Below are 27,940 nucleotides of genomic sequence, written 5' to 3'. Positions count from 1 at the left end.
AACCATTATTATATTTCACATGTTAATTGCACATATAGACTTGCCATATACATAAATAATTCAAAGCAAGGATTCAATCTCCCTAGCAATCTTAGAAAACTCATCGAATTATTTTTTTTATAGTACAAAATGATTATAAGGTAATATATTCAAAGTTTTTTTTAGTTTATTGATAATAAATTTTTATATATAATTACTCAAGCTCATATCTTTTAAAAGAATATATTTTTTATTATTAAATTAAATGTAAATTTCAAGAAATTATGTCATGAATGCGAGGGAATACAAAAAATACATAGTACAACTGAATTAAAGTAAGGGTAAACTACAAATTACTCACTAAATTTTCTCTCCTATTTTATTTATTGTATTTTAAAACTTTTCAATTAGTGATTGAACTTAATGAATTGGTTGTTTTTTTTGTCACTCATGCGTTAATTTATAACAACAATATAACGTGACTTATTTTAATATTAAAATTCAGCCCCATAAGATTTATATTAATAAATAAAAATAATTTTTAAAAAAAATAATTTTAAAAAATTGCTAATTAAAATTTACACCCAAACCTCTATCAACCCTAACCCCAAATCATATCCCAAAAATTCTGTAAATTAACCAGGCAGCCATGAAAGTCCACAAAAAGCTCTAATGGAGACCTTGTAAACCTATTCCAAGAATAAAAAAAACCCCACAATAAATCGTTTTTATTCTCTTTAAAATCTAAAAATGAAAATACAAAAACAAAAGAAAAAGATATCGAGTTGCTGACCTCTTTTCCATGATGTTTTCCTTCATTTGTGATTATTTATAAAAAAAAAAAGAAGGAAAAAATCATATCATTTCACTATCTGTTCTCTCTCTATATAATAAGCAACTATTTTTTTAATATTTTTAAATCAAAATTAAGTAGTATTTGATTATGAATGGTGTAAACACTACAGCAACAAGAGATGCTTGGTGTGATCTACACGTAGGCGGTGGAAATGAAGGAAACTGTTCAGAGCTTGATGATTCCATCAAAGTAGTCCGTAAGGAGTTGTTAAACCTTTGGAATTCCACCAACAAGAACGATCTCATCAGTTTGGTTCTTCTCTAAATCGGCATCTTCCGTAGTCTTCTTCACTGGTCCCATGATCTTCCGAAACAAATGATTGTTCAACTCCTCGAAGCGAGCTCTGGTTAGTAGCTCGGAGAAATCAATACCATCAAAGAGTGATTCAATCTCCTTTGAATCTTTGATCATGAGAATCTTGATTAGCTTAACCATGAAATCAAAGAGTGATTCTATCAAAAGGAAACACTGACGAGCAAGTTCACGGGAGGCTTGTTCGTCAATATTGCAGCAAAACCTAAAGTGGTATCACAAGCATCGTATATACACATCTGAGCTGGTTTTAGCGATTTGGCGCAATGTTTCGTGAGATTTGTTAAGGCCAAGAGAAATGGTGGGGAGTGCAGTGAGGGACAAAGAGCTTCCATGGGTATAGCTCTGCTTGCTTCCTCGCCTTGGCCTGAATGCTTATGCTTCGAGCTTATCAACTTCTTCTGAACATACTCTGCTTTTGCTGTGCTGGCTACGTTTGCTGTTCTCACTCAGCTCTTGTAGGAGAAAACAAATATCCACTCGTTTTAATTTGGCTTATTATACAAAGCGTAAATTACAAATTTACTCACTGAACTTTACTCTTTCTCTTGTTTCACTTATTATAATTTTTTCAATTTAATCACTGAACTTTTCACATTAATTTTTCAAGGACTGAAATTCAGTTTTTCTTGGCAGAACCTCAGCTTGTTTTTCTTTATCTCTGCTTATTTTGGATTTTGCATCTCTTCATTTGTAGGTTTACCTGAGGTTTTATCGGTTAAGCCAGACCCAGATTACAATTTTAAGCAAAAAGATTACACTGCTTCAAACACTGGAAATTCACAGTTGTTTCCTGCTGGGAACACCAAACACTGGCTTGTTCGAATGGATAAGCCTGGAATTGGGGTTGTCACAAAAGCACAAATGGTTGATTATTATACTCAAATACTCACCAAAGTGTTGGGAAAGTAAGTATTTTGTTCACTATGCACGAAAGAAATTTGGTTTTCCATCATAAGTTTGTTCATTCTGGAGTGAAATGATTGTTGCAGTGAGATGGATGCACAAATGTGCATATACCATGTATCTTGGCAATCCCAGTTTGGTGTCTGTAGTGAACTTGATGAAGAATGCGCGAACGAACTAGATGGTCTGTATATTCTTTTTGAATATGTATTTGTAAGGGTAAATTGTATTTGTAGCTTTGGACTGAATCCTTTTATCACAGGCGTGCCTGGAGTTTTATCTGTTGAGCTAGATAGGAATTTCGAGTCGGAGAACAAAGACTATGGAGGTTTCTCTCTTGTCTTACATAATTTTCTCTCATTTAGAATCTATTTCCTATTAGTTTCGGTCTTTGACCTGTCGGCTTGTCAAGATTTTGGAAAGGGTATATGAATTAAGAGGTCGCAAGCAGGAAATGATCTTTTAGTTTAAAGGAAATGCTTAACTTCATATGTCAGATGATGATATATAATATCATATGATGTTTTCCCTACAAGTAAGATAATCAATTCTTATTCTCACAATTTAAAATTTTGTTTTGTATTTCTTTTCCCTCTTACCTTTTGTTAGCTTTGGATTATTTCCCCCTAATTATTAACATTCAACGTTTTATTCTTATTTGATCGATATATATGATTACCAAAGTATTTGTTTCTTTTTATCCTTCTTTCCTTGCAATACGGAGTAACAATTCAGTGAATTCACACAATTTCCAGGTAGTAGTTCACAAAATTCTACGAATCTGCCAGAGGTTTCAGAAGCTAGTGAAACAACCTCCATAAGAACTAAGAAACTTTTCATAACAGGTAATTACTGCTGCAAATCTAATTTTATTATCTTTCACTTATACTAACATAGTCTTTGTTTCCTTTCATGGTATCTTCTTTACTCGTTGATATGCTGTTTTGGATCATGTAAAAAGGAGAAGTTTTGTTTCAACATTGCCTACCCTAGTCTTTTCATATTCTTGCATGGGGTCCAAAACTTTGAGGCACTGTGGATTTGTTTTTGTACCTTTTCTTATTTGCTAATTTACGACCTTTGTGATCTGCTGTACTTATCGAACAGGCCTATCATTTTACACATCTGAGAAGACATTACGTTCACATTTCAAATGATTCGGTGAGCTTGTTGAAGGCAGCTTTGCATTTTTCATGGATAAAGTTTTATGCAAACAAAATGTAGATTTACTTGCTAATAATTTCTATTCTCAACAGTTAAAATCATAATGGACAAGATATCTAAAAGATCAAAATGATATGCTTTTGTGGAATACACCACAGAGGAGGCTGCAAGTGCGGCACTTAAGGAGATGAATGGCAAGGTATATGATTGAGAGCAGCCGTATTCGCGTACTTTATACACCATCATATTTGTCATATGACCTGTAAATAGAAATCTAGAGGAAGGTTTAATGCTTTCTTGTTTGCTATTGTAGATCATAAATGGGTGGATGATAGTTATTGATGTTGTCAAGACTAAACCACACAACTTCAGCAAAGGTCGACCAAGAACGACAGTCTGACCAGAAAGAAAAGAAAGTTGAAGCAAATGCCCCTTTTCAGCATCGACAATAATTTTGCAGGACTACCGGAATTTGGTACATCAAAATTACTAGAAGCTATATACATATATGCCTATCTTTTGTTGACAGTTCATTTAGGATTGCTATCCAAGTTATGAGAGCATGCTTTGGGATGTGCATAGGGAGCCAAATTAGTCCGTTTCATGAAAATAGCCTTGTATGTTGTAGCAATTATATTCCTGAAGTCAACTATCGATTTGTTAAAATATTAATCCGAAATTATAGAATCGCAATCAACTACTCATCCAAGTTTAGCATCTGTCTTGTTACAAGTAAGCACTTATTCAAATAAGTAATTATTCATCCAAAGCCAGAAAAATTGAAGATGATCAATACCTATTCACGATTTTCCTTTTCTTTTGTTAAATTATAGTTGTAATTTGGAATGAGAAAACATTCTTCGTATATGAGATGAACCATTTTCCTTTCCTTTCACCAGTTATATCCACTGCTACATATCCCTTCAAATTATCCTCTATGGAAATCACAGATCAAACAAATGATAGGGATGTGCATTATATGTATTGATTAAGCAACATGCAGGGACTTTGAAAGACGTCGACAAGGTGCCTTTCGTCAACACCCCATTACATGTTGCAGCAGCCATAGGCAACATTGAATTTGCAAAAAAGATAAACCAAGATGGTGATATTCAGAAACGGAATAATATCTTGTGCAAGGAAGCAGAGGAGGCATGAGCAACTGAGAAATTGTTAGGCATAGAGGCTTTTTGTGATGATGTTGTTATTTGAAGGTTTATGGAAAGAACATATGATGAGTTACAGAAACTGACAAATTTTGCAGAGAGAAGTATGCACCAGGAAACTGAGATATCTTATTCGATCATCAGCTCAAAATATCAACTACGAATATTATTAAATATCTGATGCAAAATAACAAAAAAAAATGTGCAAAAACTTAAAGCAAATATTCAACACTCCTTGCTTTGCTTCAAGGATTGCAGACACCAATTCTTTGGCGTAGATGCTCAATCTTGCTGGCTGGGAGAGGTTTCGCAAACAGGCTTGCTAGCTGATCTTCAGTTCTGCAATGAACCAAAGTGAGTTCTCCATCGTGTTGTACTTCTCTCAAGAAATAGAGCTTGATGTTGAAATGCCTGGTCTTCCTATGGAACACTGGATTGTTTGAGACCAATGATGAACGTATGATTTTATGTTAAGGATGTCAAACTTATAAAATTCAAGGGGAGTGGGAGAAGCGAAAAACAGATTTTCAACCCAAAATATATAAAAAAAATCTCAAATATATAAGAGTTTAGAATTTTTAGAGCACAACCGGTCCATCACTTTTTGAGACTGCAATAGCTGTCTGGTGCATCGTTTCAAATGATAAATCCACCCTATTGATGGTGATGGTGTTATGGATTTTGGGAAATTTATTTTTCTTAGTCGTACCGGTGTTGAATAGTTAGTGCATTACTGCATCCTGCTTCTTTTGTATGTTCTATTTTGTTATTTTTCTGTGACAGTTGTATGTCGTCCCATTTCAGCTTCCTGCATACCATTAAGTACTGATACCATACTTTAAGTATCAATATATTTTTATTTTATTTGGATTTTTCAGAACATCGAATCTCATCGATATCAATACTTATTAATATCCTAAGAGAAGCATCAATATTTTATTCTCAAAATGTGCTAAAATGGTAAATGGTAGGAAATACTTGTATGCCCATATGGTTGATGCGTTCTACAATATAGCCCTTATTAATTGTGTGCTTGTTTTGTTGATTAAAGGTAAAATCAGATTTCAATTTAATTTGTTCCACTCTGTTATCCAAATGTAGCACCCCCTCCTTAATATTATTCCAATGAAAAGGGTTATAATCATTTTTTAATTATAGAAGGGACGGAATTAATATTAAATATTAAAAGGGATTACATTATTTAACTTTTAAAAATAGATTTACTAAACATCTAAACTCAAAAATAATTTATCAAACATTTAAACTTATAGAGATTCAATTTGTTATGAACAATAAAGAGTTCAGTATCGAGTCCAACTCAAGATCTATTTAATTTCATTTCATGCAAGTGTAAATAGATAAAGAAAAAAATGGAGAATAATGTAATTAATAATCAATGCCACGAATAGCAATTTGTCACTTAAGAAATGATCTAATTAGGTATTAAGTGTAAATTATCGGATTTTGATTTGGTTAAAATTAATTGAATGGCCTAAAAAAGGTTGAAGAAAGAACATGGATTCTATCATCAGATTAATATTTATTTCCTATATTCTTTTATTGGGTGAAGTACACAAATGGTCTCCCGACTATAGCGCGTTACTTTTTTGAGTCATCCGACTATTAAAATTTTAAAAATAGTCCTCTGATTATATGACGTTGCTTTGTTGAGTCACTCGATTATTAAAAGTTACAAAATGGTCACACGACTATTCATATATTCCAAACTCGTCCTTTTTGGGTAAAAAATTGACGGTCATCTAAGACAGACATTAACATGTCTACCGAGATATGATAGTCATTTGAGATTATGAGATCAGATTTTAACATATCTCAGTCAGCAGGTTAACGTCCAACTCAGATTATTGTCAAGTTTGGAACATATGAACAGTTAGTGACAATTTTGTAACATTTAATAGTTGGGGGACTCAACAAAGTGATGACCTATATTCGAATGATCATTTTGTAACTTTTAATAATTGATGGACTCAATAAAATAACACCCTATAATGAAATGATCATTTGTGTAGTTTAGCCATTGTTTTTTTTTTTGTATTGAACACAAATTTTAGGGTTGTATTAATGGGAAACTAATATTGGAAATGGTTAGGGAACTATTTCAGTGGTTCATTGATTTACTCACAAACTTTAAACATCTAAATCTTGTGAAACACTTTAGTTGAATTGGTTGATGAGACTCCAATCATATTCCATCTACATATCTTCTTTTTCATCGGTTCATTGTATTACAGCTATCATCACATGTAAAGGTACGTTTATGGGGGATTGGATTGTGTTCGGGTTCACAGTATTAACATTGTATTCTTTTGGATTGTCTGAAATTATTATAAAGTAATAATTGTTTAATTTTTTTAAATTATTGATAATATATATAATCTTATAGACATTGCTACTTAATTTTAAATTTTATATAAAAAATAATATTTTTTTTAACTAAGATATGATTTTCAGCGCATGTTTAGAAGCTATCGGCGATAATTTAAATATAGGTGAATTTTCATTTTATTATCATTTATGATTTTAAAGATCGATAATTTTACGTTACAACGGTCATGCAGGTGGTCTCGAGATCACATTTTGATTTAAAGTGAATTTTATATTTTTAGAGTCGTCAACAATCTTTTTGGATTAGATAAGGTCAGATCCCTAAATTTTACCTTTAACTGGATCTACATCTTACCAAATATTAACTAGGAATGGTTCGGGAGTCGATTACATGTGGGGAATGATGAGCACCCCCACATTGCCCTTTCGGTATCAACACGGTTACAAGTTGTTTTAATAATAAAAATTGAATTTAGAGCCAAAATTTAACCAAAAGATCCAAATTATTTACCTTTGAGATTTGGTACCATGAAACATAATAAATCAGGGTTTAAAAAATAAGAAAAAAAATTGGGTTTAATCTGCAAACAAAAAATAAAAGGGTAATGAATACCAATATAAAAGAAACATACATAGAAAAATGAAATTAGTATTAATGTATAAAACTTAAAAGGCACATACAATAAATATAAACAATAAATAAATACAATACCTTGAAAAGTAAATGAATAAAATAAAATAAATTTAAAATAATTTTTTTATATTAAATAAAAAGAAAGAATATAAAAAATTTAAAAATAAAAAAATAGTCAAAAAAAGAGGTTAAGTAACTGCATCAAGTGAATTAAGGGTCTGTTTGTTTGCCTGTAATTGGTTTTCCGGAAAATGAATTACTGGAAAATGAATTACTGGAATTTGAATTCTGGAAAATGAATTACATTTCTGGAAAACATCTGGAAAACGTTTTATTATGTTTGGAAGATGTTATTTAAACATTTTTTTCACTAGTTGAAGAGTTTTTTAAAAATTATTTATTACAAATATTAAATATAATAAATAATATTATTTCTCATAAAATTTAATATTATTATTTTAAAATATTAAAATAATTTATTTATTATTAAATATTTTTTATAATTTTATTAATAAAAATATTAATATTGGTATATTTTAGTGAAATAAAAGATTATAAATTATATTAATTATTTATTAAAGTAATAGTGTTATATTATATTTTAAAAATATTAATTAGTATATTTTACATATCTTTACTAAAATATTATTTAAATATATAAATAATATTATCCATTATTAAATATATAAAAAATTTATTATATATTATTAAAATAAAAAATATAATATCTTATATTATTATAATATAATTGATTATATTATTAAACTAAAAATATAATATTATATTATTATAAATATTAATAAATATATTTTAATAATTAATATTTTGATGAAAATGATATTAAAATATTTTATTAATATTAAATTCATAAAATAAAATTATTTTGAGTATTTTTGCTTTGAAGTGAAAAGTTCGGAAAATGACTTACGGAAAATGAATCCGTAAGTCATTTTACAGAAAATACAAAGGAAATTATGTTACTAGGAAAATGAATTACGTTCCGGAAAACGAATTACGTGAAACAAACACGGGAAACCATTTTTCGGAAAACGAATTACGTGAAACAAACACGGGAAAACATTTTCCGGAAAACGAATTACATGAAACAAACACGGGATTTCGGAGAAAACTAATTCCATAATTGGTTTTACTGCAAACAACACACCCTAAAAGTAAAAAAGGAAAGAAAATCTAAGAAAATTATATGATAAAAAAATCAAATTAAATGAAAATATTGAATTAAATTTAATGAGAAAATAACATGTCCTAAAAATTTAATATTATTAAAGAAAATTTTATGAGAATCAAAAAGAAAAATTAAATATAAAATTAAAAAACTAATAAATTAAGAATGAAAGTATAAGATGAAAAATAAAGTAAATTTAAAAAAAAAATAAGAATGACACTTATAATTATGTCTTACCCACATAAAATATGTGGATTCCATAGGGATTCAAATTAGGTAATTGGATCATTTAATCAAATATAAAACTCAAAAAATTATAAAATTGAATCAAAATAAATAAATAATAATCTTTTTATTCAAGATCCACCACTGATTTTTATTGAGAAGCCTCAAGGAATGTTTGATCTATGAAGATCTAATTGAAAGTCTTTTCCTTATTCATTGGTTCTATCATTCGATGAGTTTTTTCAAATAAAATCAATGTCAAAGCAATAAACACAAAAGTAATAAAAAATATAAAAAAAGAAAATCATAGGCTTTCACTAAGAAACCTCAAGGAATGTTAGATTTAGGAAAATCTTCTTTGTTCATCGGCTTTCTCTCATCCGATAAAAATTTTTTAAGGAGAAAAGGACGAAGTCGATCGAAATAATAAAAAGAATAAAAATAAATTAAGTTAAAAAAAACTCCCTTTTATTGCTCTTGTTCTTCTAACTATAATAAGTGATTATTTTCTCTCTTCTTTCTTCTCTTTTTCCTCTCTTTAATTATAAAAATAAGAAGACCTATTTATAGGCTCCCAAAAAGCAAAAAAACCTAACATATTTTCATTAATGTTTGATATACTAATTAAAATAAAAGTAATTCTAAAACAATATAAAGATCCTAAATTACCCTAAATAAACTATGAAAAGTATAAAATTGAATTTAATTACAAATATTCAATAAAATAATTAAAATTTCGTAATAAATTAAAATTCCCGTATTGGGCATATATCTAATTTTCTGCACACGTTGTCTTCGCTAAAATAAACATATCTTGAATTCCCGATGTCCGATTGATGAGTTTTAAAATGCATTGGAATGCTAATTGAAAGATGGTTCAGTTTCAAGAGGATATTATGCCTTAAAAATGTCTAGACCGTACAAAAATCAAGTATTACATCTTAATAATATGGTAAACTACATTAATTGTTATTGAACTTAGGATGCTTTCACTTTAGTTATTGAAATTGTTTTTTTATTAGAGTTATTATTGTTAAGAAAAACTTTCGTTTAGGTCATTGTGATTGTTAAACCATTAACGACAGGTAACTTGACACATTAAAAATTTTAAATTTTTTGACAACCACTCTTTCTTTCTTTCTTTCTTTCTTCATTTTCAGTGATTTCTCTAATGGAAAATTTAACTTTGCTCGTCTTTTTCTTTTCTTTGATTTAAACTCATCTAAAAATATTATAATCTCCTCAAATATCAATTAAAACTAAGCTAAACCATTTCTATCTATCATTGTCAACTATTATATTAGCTTGAAATTAAATTACGATAATCTTTTGACCATATGATAACTTCTCGTTATTGAGATCGACCAACAATTGGTTTATTCAACAGAACTCGACCTTTACAATGACTTTCAATTTAGAACCCTAATTTATTTTTGGGAAATGAGACTTTAATATAACCATCAACTTTTCTTAAAAACAATTAACAATAATAGTCATAATAAAATTTAATTAAAAATTTAATAAATATAATACAAATTTTAAGAATTCAATATCTTAAGTGAAAGCATCTTAAAAATTTAATAATCATCAACATAGTTTACATTAAATAAGATTCATATATATAATTTAGGATAATATACGTATTTTAACTTTTGTTATTTACAATCCAAATCCATGATCAGATACTCAATATCTGAATTTGGATGTTTACCGAATCTTTTATAATAATTTGAGTGATCATATGGTATTATATATTTAGAATTTTCTAACTTATTAACAATATATTTAGAATTTTCTAACTTATTAACAATATATATATACACTCTACAGACGTAACTACTCAAACTCAGATTCTCTAAAAAAAAAAATCTTCTGACTATGATTTATTATTATAAATAATATAATTCAACTGACTAACTTTATATATTAATCATAATAAAAATTAATTTTAAATTAGTTAAATTCATTCGTTATGGATCAAAACAAATCACTCTAACTTAATAAGTGCCGAATACAATAGTAAAATAGTTTCTCTTCCAAATGAAGTGGTTTCTCAAGAATGGACATTTACTCTTAAATAACTTAGTATTTCAAATAATTTAAGTGACTAAAAAGATTATCATTAATTTTAGAAATTTTAGATACAAACGCTATGGTTATGGAGTGATTGGATATTTATTGTCTTCTAACATATTTTATTTTTATAACCAACTTAAATTAATGTAAAAAAAAACTTAGCATTTTAATAGACTGTTTTTGTTAAAAGACAAAAGCCCAGGAAGAATTAAAAACAGCTACTAAACTACAAAGAGAAACATGAATACCATTACCAAGCAAACCACATACATATACATATACATATACATATACATGTATACATCTCACCCTGAAACCCTTGGTTTGATCGATGCTTTCAAGGTGTTCTTCAAGACTACGGTAAACTCCAATTTCCCACTAAAATCCATCTTCCCGTTAACCGGATAAGCACTCCATTCAAATTCTTGAACCATTTTGGCCAGCATCAAGTGAACATGCACCGTCGCCATCCCCAAACCAGGGCAAATCCTTCTCCCCACACCGAACGGCATCATTTTCACCCCTCTCCCCCCCGTTATATCAGCCTCCTCTTTCCCTAAATAGAATCTATCCGGGTCGAAAATTTCCGGGTCGCTCCACATCATCGGGTCGTCGCTAATCCCCGGCAAGAATATCTCGAGGTTCGCATCCGTTGGTATGTCGTATCCCCCTAACGTTGCCGCTTCTTCAACAGCTGCGTGAGTGAGTGAAAAGTACGTCGGTGGGTGTTTCCGTAACAGTTCTTTGACTACCGCTTGTAAGTAGGTGAGTCTTTCGATATCGGCTTCGTCTACTTTTTGATCCCCGACCTTGGATTGAATTTCGTCGAACAGTTTGGATTGGATATCTGGGTTTTCGATCAGCTGTGCGATTCCCCATTCGATCGCGGTTGCAGTGGTATCGGTTCCGCCATTAAGAAACTCGGAGCAAAGCGTGACAAGCTCTGAATTGGAGGGTGCTGATTTTCTTCCTTCAACTTTGAGATCGAAAAGGGTGTCGAGGTACGAAAACGACATGGCCGATCGATCCGAACCTGGGTTTAAAAGAGCTTCACGGCGGTTCTCGATGAACGGGACAACGTAATCTATTTGCTCTTTACGAACTTGGAGCGCTCGCTTGCGTTGTTTGTAGAAAAACGGGCTTAAAATGGGAAGATAATCATCGATTCTTGGAGTAACTGTAATCAAAACAGCTTTCATTACTTCATCCATTTTCTCAACAGTTTCTTCATCCATTTCGACGCCGAAACACATGGCTAAGAGTATGCAAAAAACCGCGAAACGAGCGTTTTTCAGCACCGAGATGACGCCGTCGTTAGCATCAGCTTCGGCTTTGAGACGGTCGATGAGTTTATCCATTGCATGTTCCCTAACAGTACGAAACTCTTTGAGTTTACTGGAGCTCAGCATATTTTGAACCATGTTCCGCCTCAGGGACCGCCACACGGGGCCGTAAACGGCGGCGTTGACAGTGAACTTGTTGCAGCTAAAGATGTTTCGAGTGGGGTTTTCCCGTGGCCGGCTGGCGAAGAGTGCACTCTTTTCGATAAACGCTTCGTGGCAGAGCTTGGCGTCGCTGAGTACAATCAGGGTTCGAGTCCCCATTCTAAGAGTGAAAATGGGTCCATATTGACGACGAAGATCGTCGACGTATTCAAAGAAGGGTTTCCCAGAGCCAGAAGCTTGAAAAAGATTGCCGACAATAGGCCAACCAGGGGGACCAGGAGGGAGGTTAAGGCGGCGTTTGGCCCTTGATCTGCAAGAAAGGAACAAAATCAAGCATGAAATGATGAATGCAAGGATATGGAAGAGCGAAGCAGCCATTTTTGGGAAGAACTGTAAGGGAAAAGCTTAGCTAAGAGATGACTATAAAAAGGAGAGGCGCATGAAATTGCAGGTGGGTTTCCATTAAAACCTGCACAGAGAAGGTTCCATTAATGCCGACAAAAAACCATGGGCTGCTGCAAAGAAACCACCTAAAAGCAAAATACATGCAAAAGAAAGAAATTTGAGAAAACGAATTTATTGCATTCGACTACTCTCCTTTCAGTTCATAAACTTAGGAAATTTACAGTTCTTCAACGTGTAGGTCTATTTGACTATTCATTTATTTCCAGTCCTTGAACTCTTCATCGCTTCAACTGTGAGCCCACGGGGTTTCCCTCTGAAACTGTCAGTCTCAGCTTTCCTATGGTTCAGCATTGATTGAGCTCTGTAAAGCTGAGTTTCATAGTAGAGATTTTCCTGTGGTCAACTCTAGGATGTTAAAATAAATTTAAGTGAGCAAGCAAATTTGGTTGAGTGGCGTTCTTACTTGTGGAATCTCATATTTTTTTTAGGTAATAACTTTTAAATTAATTAAAAATGTTCTCATTTCTTCTTCAGAGTTTCTCCCTCTCATTCTCCTCCAGATGGAATTTGGATTAGATTTAAGATTTGTTAAAAATAAATAAATAATTTTAAGGATAAATTCTATATTGAGCTGTTCAACTATCACTTTTGTTATGTTTTAGTCACCTAGTTATTTTTCTAACCTAATATATATTGTTTAATTTTGATTTCATATTAGTAATCCGTTGTTAAAAAATTAACGTTAATACTAACGTGCGACTATTAGATAATATTACATTATCAGAAACATACATCGAATTGGCCAACATTATCAAGTACTCTTGGGTGAGACATGTGTTATACATGCATCAAGAATGTATATCTGATTAGTCTACTCTAGAGTATGTGGAAGAGTCTAGGTCACATCAGCGTTAAAACAACATCTAAATTAGCATTTAAGTGCCCCCATACTTACTTTAGATATATATAAATATTTCTAACACAAACTGGACGATCTTTGTATATAAGTAATTCAAGTGTTTTCATTGTTTCCCAAATGTCAAACAAGGGTGTAAATCATATGAAATCTTACCTTAAAATATTTTTATGTTTATTCATAGATTTAATTAAGTTTCCACTTCTAAGCTTACTCCTCACTTGATTCTTTCAATGAAACATATTCTCTAAACTTTTTCTTTCTAATGGTATCAATACTTAATCCTGAATATTGATACTTGTCTCAGGGTATCGATACTCTCATAAGTATCGATACTTACCAAAAGTATCGATATCAATTTAAGCCTCAAATTTTTAAAGTTAAACTAGTATCAATACTACTACCCCCAGTATTGATACTTGAAGAACATTATCTATACCTTATGAACATAGTGTGAATACTACAATGCAAAAACCCCTAATTTTGGTCATCGTATGAACAATATCAATAGCAGTTCATCTAGTGTCAATATCGAAATCCATAAATGTCATATTTCTTACGGGAAAATCACCCCAAACATATATCTAAGGCCCTAAGATGATGTTGAAAGTTTATGGGAATTAGTTTAGGTCATAATACATCATTTTTATGCATGAATAACATTAAATTCGTCTCAAACCATTCCCTAAGCAAAATGCGCCCACATGCTAATTGAACTCAAACACATCACCTTGATAAACAAACGATGTTTGTTGAATCCAAAGTGCTTCTCTAAGTCCTTCATCATATTCTCCGTAGTTCCTGACTGCTTCTCTAAGTCCTCTTTTGTGTCCTCTGCAATTGTATGTCTGCTTCTCTAAGTCCTCTTTCGTATCCTCTGCAATTCTATGCCTGTTTCTCTAAGTCTTGTCACATCTTCTGCAGTACCTTGATTGTTACTCTAAATCCTTCGTCGGATTCTGCTCCATATGTACAGAGATATATGATCTGATACACTTTGTTGAGATTATATAATGAACACGTTACATGAATCATGTTCTGCTCTGCTCCGTTGAGACATGTGATAACTCTGAATACGAATAATAATTTTCTCTGTAAATTAGTGAAACATGTTAAGTATATGTATATTTTTGCATGCATTTGAAAGACTATACTTTTAATTCGTTTCATTAGGGAAGTATATGTATATTTTGCGGACTACTTTTATTATGGGTGGATATAGTCTTTGTGATACATGTGTTTCATTGCGAAAGTATATGTATAAAGGAGTTAACGATATTTGAAATAGACAAAGGAATGTCAAAGAGTAAACATAAAGCATTTAGATATCACGTCGTTTACAACACTGCTTTATACAAAATTGACATAGATTAAGGATTAACCAGCATCCCAAGGTTGTACTAGAATACAACAACAGATGTGGAACATTAGTCCCCGTGAAAACAACTATCATGAAGAAACAATATCCTATGACTAAGATGGTTCCTTCCCAGAATTCGTCATGCATGAAAACAAAAAACCAGCACCCTTGAATTATAAACCCTAAGAAAATAAAATGGATGTTTTGTAAACTAACTAGAAACAGGACTGCAGGTGATAAATAGCATCCTACGATCGATACACTGAGTTTCGAAACTTGGTATGCAGTAAACATGAACACTGTCAAAGCAAAGAACAATATTGAAAATATCATGATGACTTTGAATGTTAACTGGGGTGGAGCTATCAAACATATGGATTGGACGAAGCATATTGCAAGGAATGCAAGCAGTACCTGAAGTGCAATCCTGAAACCAAGGGGGAAAGGTTTAAGGAGAGCTAATGTTAGGAAAAATGCTACCAGGAAGACAATATAGGTCGGAATGAAAAACAAAAGAAATATAGCTTGATGCATGACTGATATCCCCATTTCCCCTACGTCATGATCTCCGTTCGTATTGGTGGATATCCAGGAGCTTTTATCCGGTAAAACACCCATAGGTGGGCTGAGAGTGGCTTGGTAGGTTGCCGTTAGAAGCAATCCTAAAATTACTAGCAAGGCATTGCGGTCATCACCCGATATATTGTATGTATCGTAGTCGTAGGAAAATAGTGACGATGTCATTGTCGTGTAGGCTACGATTTGTTTCTTCAACTTATAGTGAAAGTTTGAAACTCTTGGACTAATGCAACTACGCAAAATATTAATGCTTTCTTTGTTATTATGTTTACGTGCCAGGTCTAATGCTGTCAAACCATCCTGATTAGCCACATGCTTATCAACCTTGCATTCTAATAGAAGTTTGAGCACCTGGGGTTGATTATTGCCTGCAGCTATGTGTAGTGCAGTGTTGCCATCTTCATCCTTTCGGTTCATCACTTCTGGATAATAGTCTTTCTTCTGAAGCATTCGGATTAGGACTTGGAAAACATCCAGTCTCTTATTTTTCACTGAGATGTGCAAAGGGGTATAATTCTGAGTCGTGACATCTCGGATACAATCAGGACAAACTTCGAGGAATGTATCCAACAGTCCATCTCGGTTACCAACTTTACTGATGTAATGCAAAGGAGTCTCACCCTTCTTTCCTCTCACACGAACAAGATCTTTATCGATTTCCAAGAACCGGAGCACCATTTCTTTATGACCATTTTTAACAGCAATGTGAATGGGGCTCAAACCATGTTGGTTTAGCTTCCTAGCAAACGATGGCTTTAAATTCATGATCTCCATTGCAAACCCAATGCACCCTGCTTCTGCAGCTATGTGTAGTGGAGTGTCGGTGAACTCGACCACATCGAAGCGCCTCAAAATGTTTCCATCTCTCTGAATTAGTCTATACAGTTCACTAACATTTCCAGTTCGAGCAGATATTCTCAAACTCTCATCCATTTGAGGAAGAAGGAAGTACAATAGTCGGAGATAACTGAAAGGGCTGGTTCATTAGAGCACATAATAGGAAGATTAAAAGACAGAAATTGTTAGAGTTTGGACGGTCAATTGAGAGCCAACAAGGGAAGAAAAGACATAAATTAAAAGGTAAAGTATTTTCCGAGGTCGAGAAATGCTTTCCTCCACTGATGTTGAACCATACCTTTGATATGTTCATAGACAAAAGTTTAAACAAATTGCGTATAAGAAAATAATATTTCATGTTGTCCTATATGTTGAGAGTTGAGTCCTCCAATGCAGGCAAAGTTGGAGTCTTGAAAGGCATCTGAGGTGCATAGGTGCATGAAGTGCATTTCCAAGATTAAAGTTATACTTCAATGTCTCTTATAGTTGTAGAGCATTACATTCTATTGAAGATAAGTCGGCAAACAAGGATGCTTCCATTTTACAATCAACTTCAGCCGACTTTTAGCTGTCCTTTAATTATGTACTTGCTTTTCGGTTTTGTTCAATTATGTCCACGTCTATGGTGTATAATTTATATTTATAATCTACTTAATCTAAAAAAATACTAGTTTTAAAATTAAAAATATTGAATTCATTTAGTGTCCTCGGTGATTAAAAGGAGTGTTGTTCATTTTAGAAGTCCTGAGTAGTCACGAACGGAGTCAAAATTCTCATTCAAGGGGGAAAATGTATAACTAAAAATAGAAAATGAGACAAAATCAAAATAAACCAAAATTTAAAGGTCTAAATAGATATTTATCTCTATATCTTTTTTATTGATAAAAAATTAGGGGACAGTGGCCTCCCAACCCAATACATAGCTACGCCTCTGTGAGTAGTGGAACCAGGGATTCAAATAGTAATCGGTAGAGGAATAATGATCTTTATATTGTGGTTGTGGCGACGTCCAAAATCATTGTTGCAAAAAATACCGGTGCATTACGGAAAATAACATTGTTAAGTGAAATCACATCAATAACGATAGATCAAGACCACAATTTAATGGGTAGCGATTAATTGTGACAATAGTGGAATGTTATTTCGCTATTTAAATTTTTTATAAAAAGATCGGCTACTTTTCTTAATTTAAAAAAAATCACTCCTTTAGAAAAAATTCATGATCGCTATACACACAATAACAGTTAGGGTTGAACAAAATTCGACTTGACTTGAAAATTTAATTTTTTTTTCAATTTTGAGTTATTCGAGTCAACTCGAATTATCAATTCCCTTTTCAAGTTCGAGTCGAGTTGAATTTTTGAATTTCGAGTTACTCGAAAAACAAAAAATTTGACTAAATATTTAGACAATTTTACGATTTAGTCTATGATTTCATTATTCCTTCATTTTCGGTCATTTTTTTATGAAATTTGTACCACGTATTCCTAAACCATTGTAGAATACATATGAACTTTCAATTTCTCTTTTTGATAATAAGTTTTTTATTTTTAAATTTAGCGCTTCAATTTTTCATAATTTACTTATTTCTTCAATTCATCATGTATTTTAAGTTCGTTTTTCACCAAATTTGACCCACATGTTCATAATCGTCATGGAATACCTCTGTAACTTCAATTCTTATTTTTTTACTAAAAATGGACTCTCTTTTTTATTTAGTCCCTTAACTTTACATTTTACTCAATTTGATCTTTTGATTGCAATTGTTTGCAAATTCTTTATTATCATAAATTCATTGACTCTTTTATACACTCTTCAATATATTTACCCTCAAATACTTTCTTTAAAATATAATATTATGAATATATTTTATAATTTTAGATTGTATTTGATATATTAAATAATATTATAATGTGAAAAGAATATGAAATATATATCTTACATGGTTAGAGAAAGTCGAAAAATTAGAATCAATCCTTATCATAATATTATAATTATAATAAAATTAGTATCGAAACTCGAATAACTTGACCCAAATTTCTTAAACTCGACTCTACTCGAAAAAATTTAAAGTTAAGTTCGAGTTATAAAATACGACTCGTCAACTCGAATAACTCAAAATTTTTTGACTCGGCTCGATCGAATGCTCACCCCTAATAACCGCAATAGAATTCATTATATCTACAACCGCGATAAATACAACCCGACTACAACTTCAATTTAAATCCCTGGCATGACCACCAAATCCTTTTCCAGAAAAATCAAAGGGACCAAAAAATTGACCCTTACTATCTCTCACAACCACTCGAGCTTGATCTTCTGCTTGCAGGTGTGTAATAGGCATCAACATTTATCTTGATGGTAAGAACAATTGGAGAAGCCCAATGAACAACCTCGAGGGAATTCTGATGTTTCAATGTGTTGGCCAATGCCTAAACTTATGACTTGTGCCCCTGAATCTGAATGTAGGTAACAAGCTCCACAACCCTTTGTTTAATCTGCCCCTAGAAAATTTGTTTCTTGAAAATAATGAAGCCCAAAGCGTTGAAGAAAATTCAACTCTCCTACTTGTATCAATGTGCTCGAAAACCCACAGCACGTAGTTAATGAAATTTGTATGGGTTATGCTCAAAGGCCAATGCAATCCTAGTAAACACCACATCTCATTCGCATATGCACAATCATGATTGAGATGCTCTAAAATTTCAATATATAATTTACATCTATGACATAAAAAGGTGTTTTAAATTCATTTGTTAAACAAATTATGTAGGGTCGGAATGAAATTATTTAAGAATCTCCATGTTATATTCAAGATTTTAGCATGGCATTGGAGGATCAAACCTGCCTATAGACACATTACGTTGTAGGAATTGTAGTAGAAGGGCCAAAGAGCATGGGATACCCACTATGAATTGTGTCTCCTCATCTGAGAACACCAACTCAATCAAATCTCTATTCAATTTGTTCAAGCCCAATAGTAAAAGATCTAAGACCTACACCAGCCCAAGAACTTGTGGTGACTTGATATTGCACATGGGATGTAATGACCGGAATGCTTGAGTCAACATATGAGCATTGACCCAAGACATTATTTTATCTATTAGATAACTTGGTTAGATATTTTTAAGCTAAGTGTGTGCCTAATCGGGTGAGAATTTTTTGAGTTGGGAATGAAAGAGGAAGGACAGTGAATGTAATATACCCACTCATGAAAAAGATTGCTAAAATCTCATTGAATTACTTTGTTTGCTGTGAGTTTTTGGGGACAATTGCTGAGCACAAGAGCTTATTTCTCCTCATCTTTATATTTTCTTCCCTCTCTTTCTCTTATCTTCATCATTCAAAAACTCTTAACTGATTAAGCATCAAGGTAGTATCTTTTTCTTTCTATATAACCATTTTTTGGATAATTAAGAATTTATTACCCAAAATAGCAGAGAACTGCTACAAGACTAATCCAATCAATGGAACAAAAGAAAGGAGAACCCATATACAACAAAAATCAGACTATACCTCAATGATTACAAAGAGATAAATTAGTGCTATCTAATTTATTAGCATTCCTATTACTTAGATGAGATCCTACAATCTGCTTGATTGAAAATTTAACAACATGGCTGAATGTGTGGACAAAATCCTGACCTGACACCTGAGAGTATCCATTTGTCACTAGCCTAGCCTCGTAACGATGAATAGAGCCGTCATGATTCTTTTTGAATTTGAACAACCACTTACAACCCACAATATTACGGCCTTTAAGAACCTCAACAAGTGTCCATGTGTTATTATGTTTGATAGCGTTAAACTCTGTATGAACCGCCTCAGTCTATTTGGAAGACTGAAAAGCTTCACCTATCGTAGTTGGTACAACAGTATCCATGCAGACCATGTGAACTTTGGGTTTAAAAACCCCACATTTGCTACGAGTCATCATAGGATGCCGATTAGTTCCCAATACGTCACCCGATTGACCATATTGAACACCAGCACCCTCATCTGAACAAGCAGCAGTAACAACATCTTTCTGTGAGACAGTTGGACTGTGGGCAGAACCATCAATAGACATATGATCATCTACGGCTGCAGGATGAACCGGGGAGGCAACAGTAGCCTCTCCATGAACACTAATGTCAGTAGGAGCAGGAGCAGGAGTGTTATGTTTATCAAGCTTGCTTATATCAGTCACTACCTCAAGTGATTGAGGCACCATTGATTGATCAGTCCAATGTTTACAAAGCCTTGTCTCGACAAAAGGAAAGTGTCATTCGTCAAAAGTAACATGCCTTGAAACAAACACACGACCATAAGCACCAAGACATTGAAACCCTTTGTGACAAGGGTTGATTCCTAAAAAGGTGCACGACTAAGACCGAGACTCTAGCTTATGTCGATTAAAAGGCCTTAAATATGGAAAGCATCGACACCCAAACACCCTGAGCATGTTGTAATCCGGTTTCTTCCCAAACAACTTCTCAAATGGAGACACACCATGAAGAACCTTTGTTGGCAACCGATTAATAAGATGAATGGCCATAACTGCAGCATAAGCCCAAAATCAAATGGGTAACAACGCCTAAGCAAGCAGTACAAGAGCAAGCTCCACAATGTGTCTGTGTTTCCTTTCAACAACACCATTCTGCTCAGAGGAATTTGGACAAGAGAGACGATGAATAATACCAGCCTTAGTCAGCTCTTGAGACAAAACACTATACTCCCCTCCCCAATCACTCTGAACAACAAGAATTTCATAGCCAAATTGAGTTCTAACATATTGCTGAAACAAACGAAACACGTGAATAGCTTGAGACTTGTCAGTTAGCAAGTAGAGCCATGTATGACGGGTGCAAGCATCTACAAAGCTCACATAATATCGAGAGTTGTTTGACACAACATGAAAGGGACCCCATAAATCAGTAAACACTAATTGAAATGGAGAATCATAAGGCGTAGTAGAATTAGAAAATGGCAATTTATGGCTCTTTCCCATATGACAAGAAACATAAACTTTATTAACATCTTTTGAAATTTTTACATCAACTGTCTTGCAAACATTTTCTAAAGTTGCACGAACAGGATGCCCCATCCTACGATATCATCCAACGCAAAGGAATACAAGCCATTGCACTCCTGTCCTCTTAGCAATACCTCACCAGATGCTTCATCGTGAACATAGCAATGTTTGACATAAAACTAAAAGAAGACTGCATTATCCATGGCAAGCTTCGAAACAGAGAGAAGGTTCTTGGTTATCTTTGGAACATGCAACAAATCATTTAGCACCAAAGCATGAGAAGATGAACATAATTTAGAATGACCAATAACATTAACGTCTAGGAAAACCTCATTACCTACAACTAATTTACATAGGCCATTAAAATCCGTTTGATGCAACACATTCGTAGCATCGGGAGTCACATGATGTGTGGATCCAGAATCCACCACCCAATGGTCTCGTGTAGCAGTAACAATGTGTGCTTGTGAAGAATAACTTGTATTTCGTTCAGCTTTAGACCGAGAACAACACACACAACCTTCTGCGGATACATCTTCAAGATTAGCATAATGAACACCAGCTGATCTCTCCTTAGAACGATATCCAATATCATTAGCAATACTAGTAAAGCTTTCATCAAACCGATACCAGCAACTAAAAACCATATGGCCATCCTTGCCATAAAGTTGACATTAAATCCGCGAACGACCTCGACCACGAGGTCTCCCACCAGAATCTTACCGAGAAAACCTTCGATCTTGATGGTCATGGGGAGCATCATCAGACCTGTTTGTCGACTTATCATGCACAAGATGGGCACTCATTGGTAACAACTCTTATTGCTCATCAAAACCGGCAAGCTGAGCTCCAGCATCTACTAACATAGAACAAATGTTGTCAAAGGGCACATATTCTCGCATGTTGATTATAATGGTCATAAAAGGCTGATATTACTTGGGCAAACCCTTCAAAATACTAGCAACACGCTCAGCTTGAGAAATAGGACTACCACAAGAATATAACACATCACATACCTCTTTAACCTTGGTGAGATATACCCTCATGCTATCACTACCTTTCTTGAGCGAGCGAAGCTTGTAGTATAAGCTTATAACTGTCGTTGCAAACCGATTATCAAAGAAACTAAGCACCGTGTGCTAGACAGCTGCCGCCGTCTCCGCTCCAACAAACTGATGAAGAAGATGAGGACTAATGGTGGACAAGAGCCATGAAGCGAGGGCACTATCTTGAGCAACGAATTCTTCATATAGATCATTAGGAACAACAATACCAGCTTCATCAAAAACCGTTTCAGGCAGAGACTGCACTGACCCATTCCGAAGATGTTCGAGTCGATGGCTGCGAACTGTAAGCAAGACTTGTTGCTTCCATAGCAAGAAGTTCGTTTCATCCAAAACAACATTTACCTTTTTATTTGTAAAGGTTTTGCTGGCATTTGCAGAAAACTCCATGGAAGAGCCAAGAAGAGCACAACAGAAACAAGCCAAGCAACCTCAAGATCTTGTAGCGAAAGATACCATGTTGAGAAACTACGAAAAGCACATAACAACCAGAAACTTCTTTTATTATTTCATGCACTAGAGTACTTGATTACACAGATGATTACACAGTCTTTTATAGCACTTGTTGGTGCACAACTATCTTGCAGAGACAAGTAGGTTAGGCTTAACTGACATCCAACCCACTTAACCACTCTTCAACAACCATCTAACTGTGTAACTAACAGTGGACACATTGGATCTGCCTCATTCAGCACACGTGGGATCAACTTCACGTGAGATCAACTTCATTCCCAATAATTCTATTTAGGGAAAGAGGACGCTGATATAACGGGGGCGAAAGGGGTGAAAATGATGTTGTTCGGTGTGGGGAGAAGGAGTTGCCCTGGTTTAGGGATGGCGACGGTGCATATTCACGTGTTGTTCCAAGTGTTTAGGTAAATGTATTGCAGTTTCCATTGTTCCGGTGGGTGGCTGATTTATTCTCGAGTGGCTTTTAATATAGGCGTTAATTGGTGTGTTATGCTACGCGTGTACTGTTTTTTTTTCCTAGTGTGGGCAATTACTGCTTTATATTCAATAAAATTCTATCTGGTTTAGACAAAAAAGTCGATATTCTTTCTTGAGAAATCAACCATATCTACAAACAATTGGTATAATAGACTAACATACTGGATTTCTTAAATAATGTCAAAAGTTTAAAAATTAACATTTAATTAAACAAATTGGATTAAAAGTGTCATCATAATGGACCTATGCAAAACTTAATCCGAAACAGTCAGATCAATAGATTGAATACGAGTAGAAAAAAACCAACAACGTTTGATGGTGCACCAGTCTTGGTTATTTCAATGGTTGTTAATTACTTGTTACCAAAAATTCCAACGTAGGCTGAACGGTGTTTAATCTGTTACCGAAAAATAATTGAGGAAGTCAAATTTAAGGGATAAAAATGTCATCCATGAAAAAACTTATGAAAACCAGTTTAATCTATTGAATAACTGAAGTGTTTTTTTTTTTTTGTTACTTTCTATGTTAGTATTATGATTTGAGGTCAAGAATTTTTAAAACATGTGGTTAAAAGTTCTCGGTTGATACTTTTCATTTCCCCTAAGTTATAGATTCAACACTTATTAGGAGTAAATTCTTCTTCCTCCTCCCCTGGATAGAAATTGTTCAAAGAAAAAGTATTATGATTTGTATAATTGTTTATGGGTTACGCATGACAAATATTGTCTCACAAGGAAATCAAAGTAATTCAGCTATACACTATCATGATTCAACACAATCAGATGAAGTCGTTCTCTCACTAATCACTACATAACCGTGTCTCATCTAGAATAGTATCAAGGATAAATTAATCTTTTTGTCTTTTATAACATATAATGCAATAAGCATTAGTGGTGCCCATAATATATTTACAGTAAGCCACAAAAACAGAAAACAGTACACTTCTCAAGCAGGAGATCCGCACAAGTTACTCGAACTCGGGTTTGACTGTCAGATACGGATATTTATATGACACGAACATGATTACATTTTTTTATAATTTTTCATGTACTTGGAGGATCTTTGGAGGTCATATATTCGTATCTATGTTTCGTACACGAGCGAGAGACACGGGTGCTTCAAGAAAAATGAAGAGTCCGAGCAAATATAGGATCTGCATGCATTAAACTCGACCAAGATAATTCAAGGGATTGAAGGGGTTTCTACATGCTTGCTTCTCGAGTCTTTAATGCTGGCCTCATCATCTTCAGTTGTTAGGGATGTGTTCTGCCCGGGTTCCAATCCATCTCCCCCAGAGTCCATCCCACGGCTATCATTTCTCGATGGGAGGCCATGACGTCGCGTGCCGAAATGAGATCGAACGGCTGAACTGAACAATGGTTGCATCAAACGCTTCTTCTTAGAAGATTCACGCAGCGATAGCCGGCAAACGGGACATGTGGAATGCTGTTGAAGCCATGTATCTATGCATGTTACATGGAAGAAGTGGCCACAATAGGGCAGGATACGCAAGATATTGTCGGCATGGTATTCGGAAAGGCAAACTATACACCTGCCAGAAACAGTAAAAATTGTAGATAGAAGATGGAGATGCAATAACACTTAAAACTCAAAGATTTTAGAAATATATTCTGTAATGGAGAACCATGATGTTAGGTTATCAAAAAGAAGAATCATGAAGCAAATCATCCTTAAATCATAAGGTATCTTTCATGTTAAGCAGGTCCTTACTAAGTAACTCAAGCTAGCAATAATCCAAACCAGAAACGATGCGATAAAAGTCGAAAAGATCGACTAACCCAAGGATGACCAACCTCATCATCATATATCATATCATGGACCAGAAACTGAAATAGGTCGAATCTAAAATGATTGAAACAAAAATATTTGACCACGAAATGAACCAAACTCGAAATAACTAGAACCTGAAGAAAGACCAACCTGAGCCTACCTAGTTGGCATTTCCATAAGGACCGTAACCATTCATTTCCATCCATGTTGTTCATTAAGTGTACATATGACACACAAAATATCATTTCTAAGATAGCTCATAAGTGATTCTGTGATTCTTCTGGAATTCAATACATAAGAAATAAACAAAAAGGTACAAGCTTGTTAGACCAGAGAATCGACTGAAACTAGAACTTCTGTATATTTCAGGCTATTTGAGGTTACATCTATGTGCTTCGGTGCGCAACAAATATGAAGATAATGCCATGAATATTATAGAGAATGTTCGCACTTGGTAAGTTCACGGATATCCATATTACTTAAGTAGACAAAGTCCAGATTGTAACTAGCTCAAGATTTCAACAGTCCCTCTCATCCATTCATCTTCCTCCAGTTATGCACTGTCTTCCAATTTAGACATCTCAAGAATTGTTGTCTCTTATCAGTGTTATTTAAACTCTTTTTTTCTTTTCTTTTTTTAACAGAATAAAAAGTTCAAAATTATAGAGAAAATAATATAAGAGCCAAAATACGAGGGATTAGAGTATTCAATTCTCAACCAAAAACATGCATGGAAAAATACCAGGAATAAGGAAAAAAAAAACATATTATTGTTTGCGCCCTCAGGGGAATAGCAACAACCTTCCTAAATCACATTGGTGACTTGATGTATGCTTCATAACCTTAAAGCAAGAGCTTCAATTATTCATATCACTTCATTAGACATTACACTCATTAGTATTTTAAGCTCACAAATCCAACCGAATACTGCAATTAGTGCTTCTTATGGACATTGCTAATGTCGAGAAATTAACTATGTATCGAAAGATTTATATGCGGAGAATTGATTACTCACTAGCAAATCCTAGGCTACTCTTTAAATTTTCTTGAAGTATTCATTAGACACTTGTATCCACATTGGATGGAGATATGACCCCCAAAGGATCCTCCAAATACAAGGGAAAACTTTAAAACAAATTCGAGCTGCATACCAGTCATAGACACATATCATTTATATGAAACTCATATCATACCCCAGTTGAAGTATCATAAAGAAGCAAATTAAAGAAAATTCATCCATTTCATATAAAGTAAAATGTTATAGGCTAAAACAGCAGGCAGAGGTTTCTGAAATTAAGCAAAGGTTCCGAAAACATACTGAGCATCTTCCGAGGCCGAGAAGCACACATCACTGTATTTCTTGGTGGGAAAGTTGGCAACGACAACAGACTCTAGACCATGTAAACCCCGTTCGAGCTGCACCACACCATGAAAAAGGATGAATACCACTCACTTTCCATCTGCTTTCTGTGTGGTTTGTTTTAATGTAGTCTACTTGGTACCCACCAAAATAACTAAAACGACAAACCCTTTTTCCTATCTATTTTCATCTCCAAAGTTTAGATAACATATCAACAAAGAAGAAAACACAACTAATCTTGAAAGCAGGTAGACAATTCATAATTTATACTAAAAGAACCTTATGAACTTCCTCTTCAGTACAAACAAAATTCAACCTTCCATTGCTTATTATGGAAAACAAATTTTAAAATGAAAAAAAGAGAGAGTATGTTCATATTGAAACCCATTTCCATCAGTAATGGTGAACCCTACAAACCCAGATTTGCTAATAAAACCAAAATTACCCAGTTCTGGATATTTTAAGGATTGAAAAAAGAAGAGTACTTACTGTACTAGGACCAGATCTTGAAGCAACAGGGAAGGATCTCCGAGAAGCAATGAGCTGAATCCGAGCACAAATCAAACGAGTACAAACAAAGACGATGAACATAATACTCATTGTGAATCCTATTATCGTCATCACCAAATTTATCCCAACTGATTTCATTTTTTTTATGTATCCCAAATCTTTATCTCATAAACCCAAAAAGGAAAATCAAATTCCCGGGCTTACTACAACCAGTAGGAACAAAACTGAAGCAATTCTACGATAACCCATTTTCATTTTCCACTTTTTGAACATGAAAACGAACGCTTTACAATGATTTTTCAGTGAGAAGAGCAGTGAAGCAATTGTTTCATTGTTGGAAAGAGAGAGAAGGAGAGCAGAAGCAGGAGATTTGAAAGAGAATATCGGATTATGAGATCTAAATCTTAGTTTGATTTGCACTTTGGACCCCAGAAAATGGAAAATTGAAGATGATTCTAATGGAATTGGTTGCTTTACTATACTAGTGCTTCGATTCTCTGTTTTGTCAGCCTAAGTCTTTTAAAAAGTCTATAAATTAAGTAAAAAGTGTGCCAGAATATTTATTTAATTTTCTTATTCGTTAGGAGCAATTTCAGTTGTCAGTTTGTGAGTTGATGATTATGCCAAATGCATTTGTTTATTATTTATATTCTTATTGATCATGTGAACATTTCTTTTCTTTTGTTCAAATACCATGTGAAAGATTCTCGGAAAATTTTGAGAAATCCATGAAATAATGGGGACCCAACATCAGCCGAAAGCCAGCCATTCCCAAACCAAATAGTAAAAAAAAAAGTTATGTTTGTCGAATTGAGGAATTTTTTTAGGGTAAAATATACTAATGATATATGATATTATTTT

At 33.6% G+C, this 27,940-nt stretch overlaps 3 protein-coding genes and 1 pseudogene across 4 annotated transcripts; 1 reads left to right on the top strand and 3 right to left on the bottom strand.

Moving 5' to 3' along the window:
• Positions 1 to 922: 922 nt before the first annotated feature.
• On the top strand, positions 923 to 3,804 carry LOC120174648 (annotated as a pseudogene).
• Positions 3,805 to 11,119: 7,315 nt separating this feature from the next.
• On the bottom strand, positions 11,120 to 12,696 carry LOC120174510 (cytochrome P450 77A4-like). The gene has a single exon (XM_039181326.1). The coding sequence runs from the start codon at positions 12,671 to 12,673 to the stop codon at positions 11,156 to 11,158; it is 1,518 nt and encodes a 505-aa protein (XP_039037257.1). The 5' UTR covers positions 12,674 to 12,696; the 3' UTR covers positions 11,120 to 11,155.
• Positions 12,697 to 12,952: 256 nt separating this feature from the next.
• Positions 12,953 to 16,488, bottom strand: LOC120174647 (ankyrin repeat-containing protein BDA1-like). Its single transcript, XM_039181431.1, has 2 exons — positions 15,391 to 16,488; positions 12,953 to 13,093 (listed from the first exon to the last, which is right to left on the bottom strand). Exons 1-2 carry the CDS (start codon positions 16,486 to 16,488, stop codon positions 12,953 to 12,955), a joined length of 1,239 nt encoding a protein of 412 aa, XP_039037362.1.
• A 3,122-nt stretch (positions 16,489 to 19,610) lies between these two features.
• LOC120174610 (RING-H2 finger protein ATL8-like) lies at positions 19,611 to 27,420 on the bottom strand. 2 transcript variants are annotated; one of them, XM_039181417.1, is made up of 4 exons: positions 27,059 to 27,420; positions 26,528 to 26,625; positions 24,592 to 24,970; positions 19,611 to 19,623 (listed from the first exon to the last, which is right to left on the bottom strand). In XM_039181417.1, the coding sequence occupies exons 1-3, from the start codon at positions 27,215 to 27,217 to the stop codon at positions 24,601 to 24,603; spliced, it is 627 nt and encodes a 208-aa protein (XP_039037348.1). In that variant the 5' UTR covers positions 27,218 to 27,420; the 3' UTR covers positions 19,611 to 19,623; positions 24,592 to 24,600. The 2 variants fall into 2 exon arrangements, with proteins under 2 accessions (XP_039037348.1, XP_039037347.1); XM_039181416.1 differs by lacking the exon at positions 19,611 to 19,623 and having other exon boundaries at positions 24,308 to 24,970.
• Between the last annotated feature and the right edge of the window lie 520 nt (positions 27,421 to 27,940).

This window comes from Hibiscus syriacus, unplaced genomic scaffold (genome assembly GCF_006381635.1).
Source record: "Hibiscus syriacus cultivar Baekdansim isolate YM2019G1 unplaced genomic scaffold, ASM638163v2 tig00112114_pilon, whole genome shotgun sequence".
In the NCBI taxonomy this organism is placed as follows: Eukaryota; Viridiplantae; Streptophyta; class Magnoliopsida; order Malvales; family Malvaceae; genus Hibiscus; species Hibiscus syriacus.
This window is presented reverse-complemented; position numbering and strand designations above follow the sequence as displayed.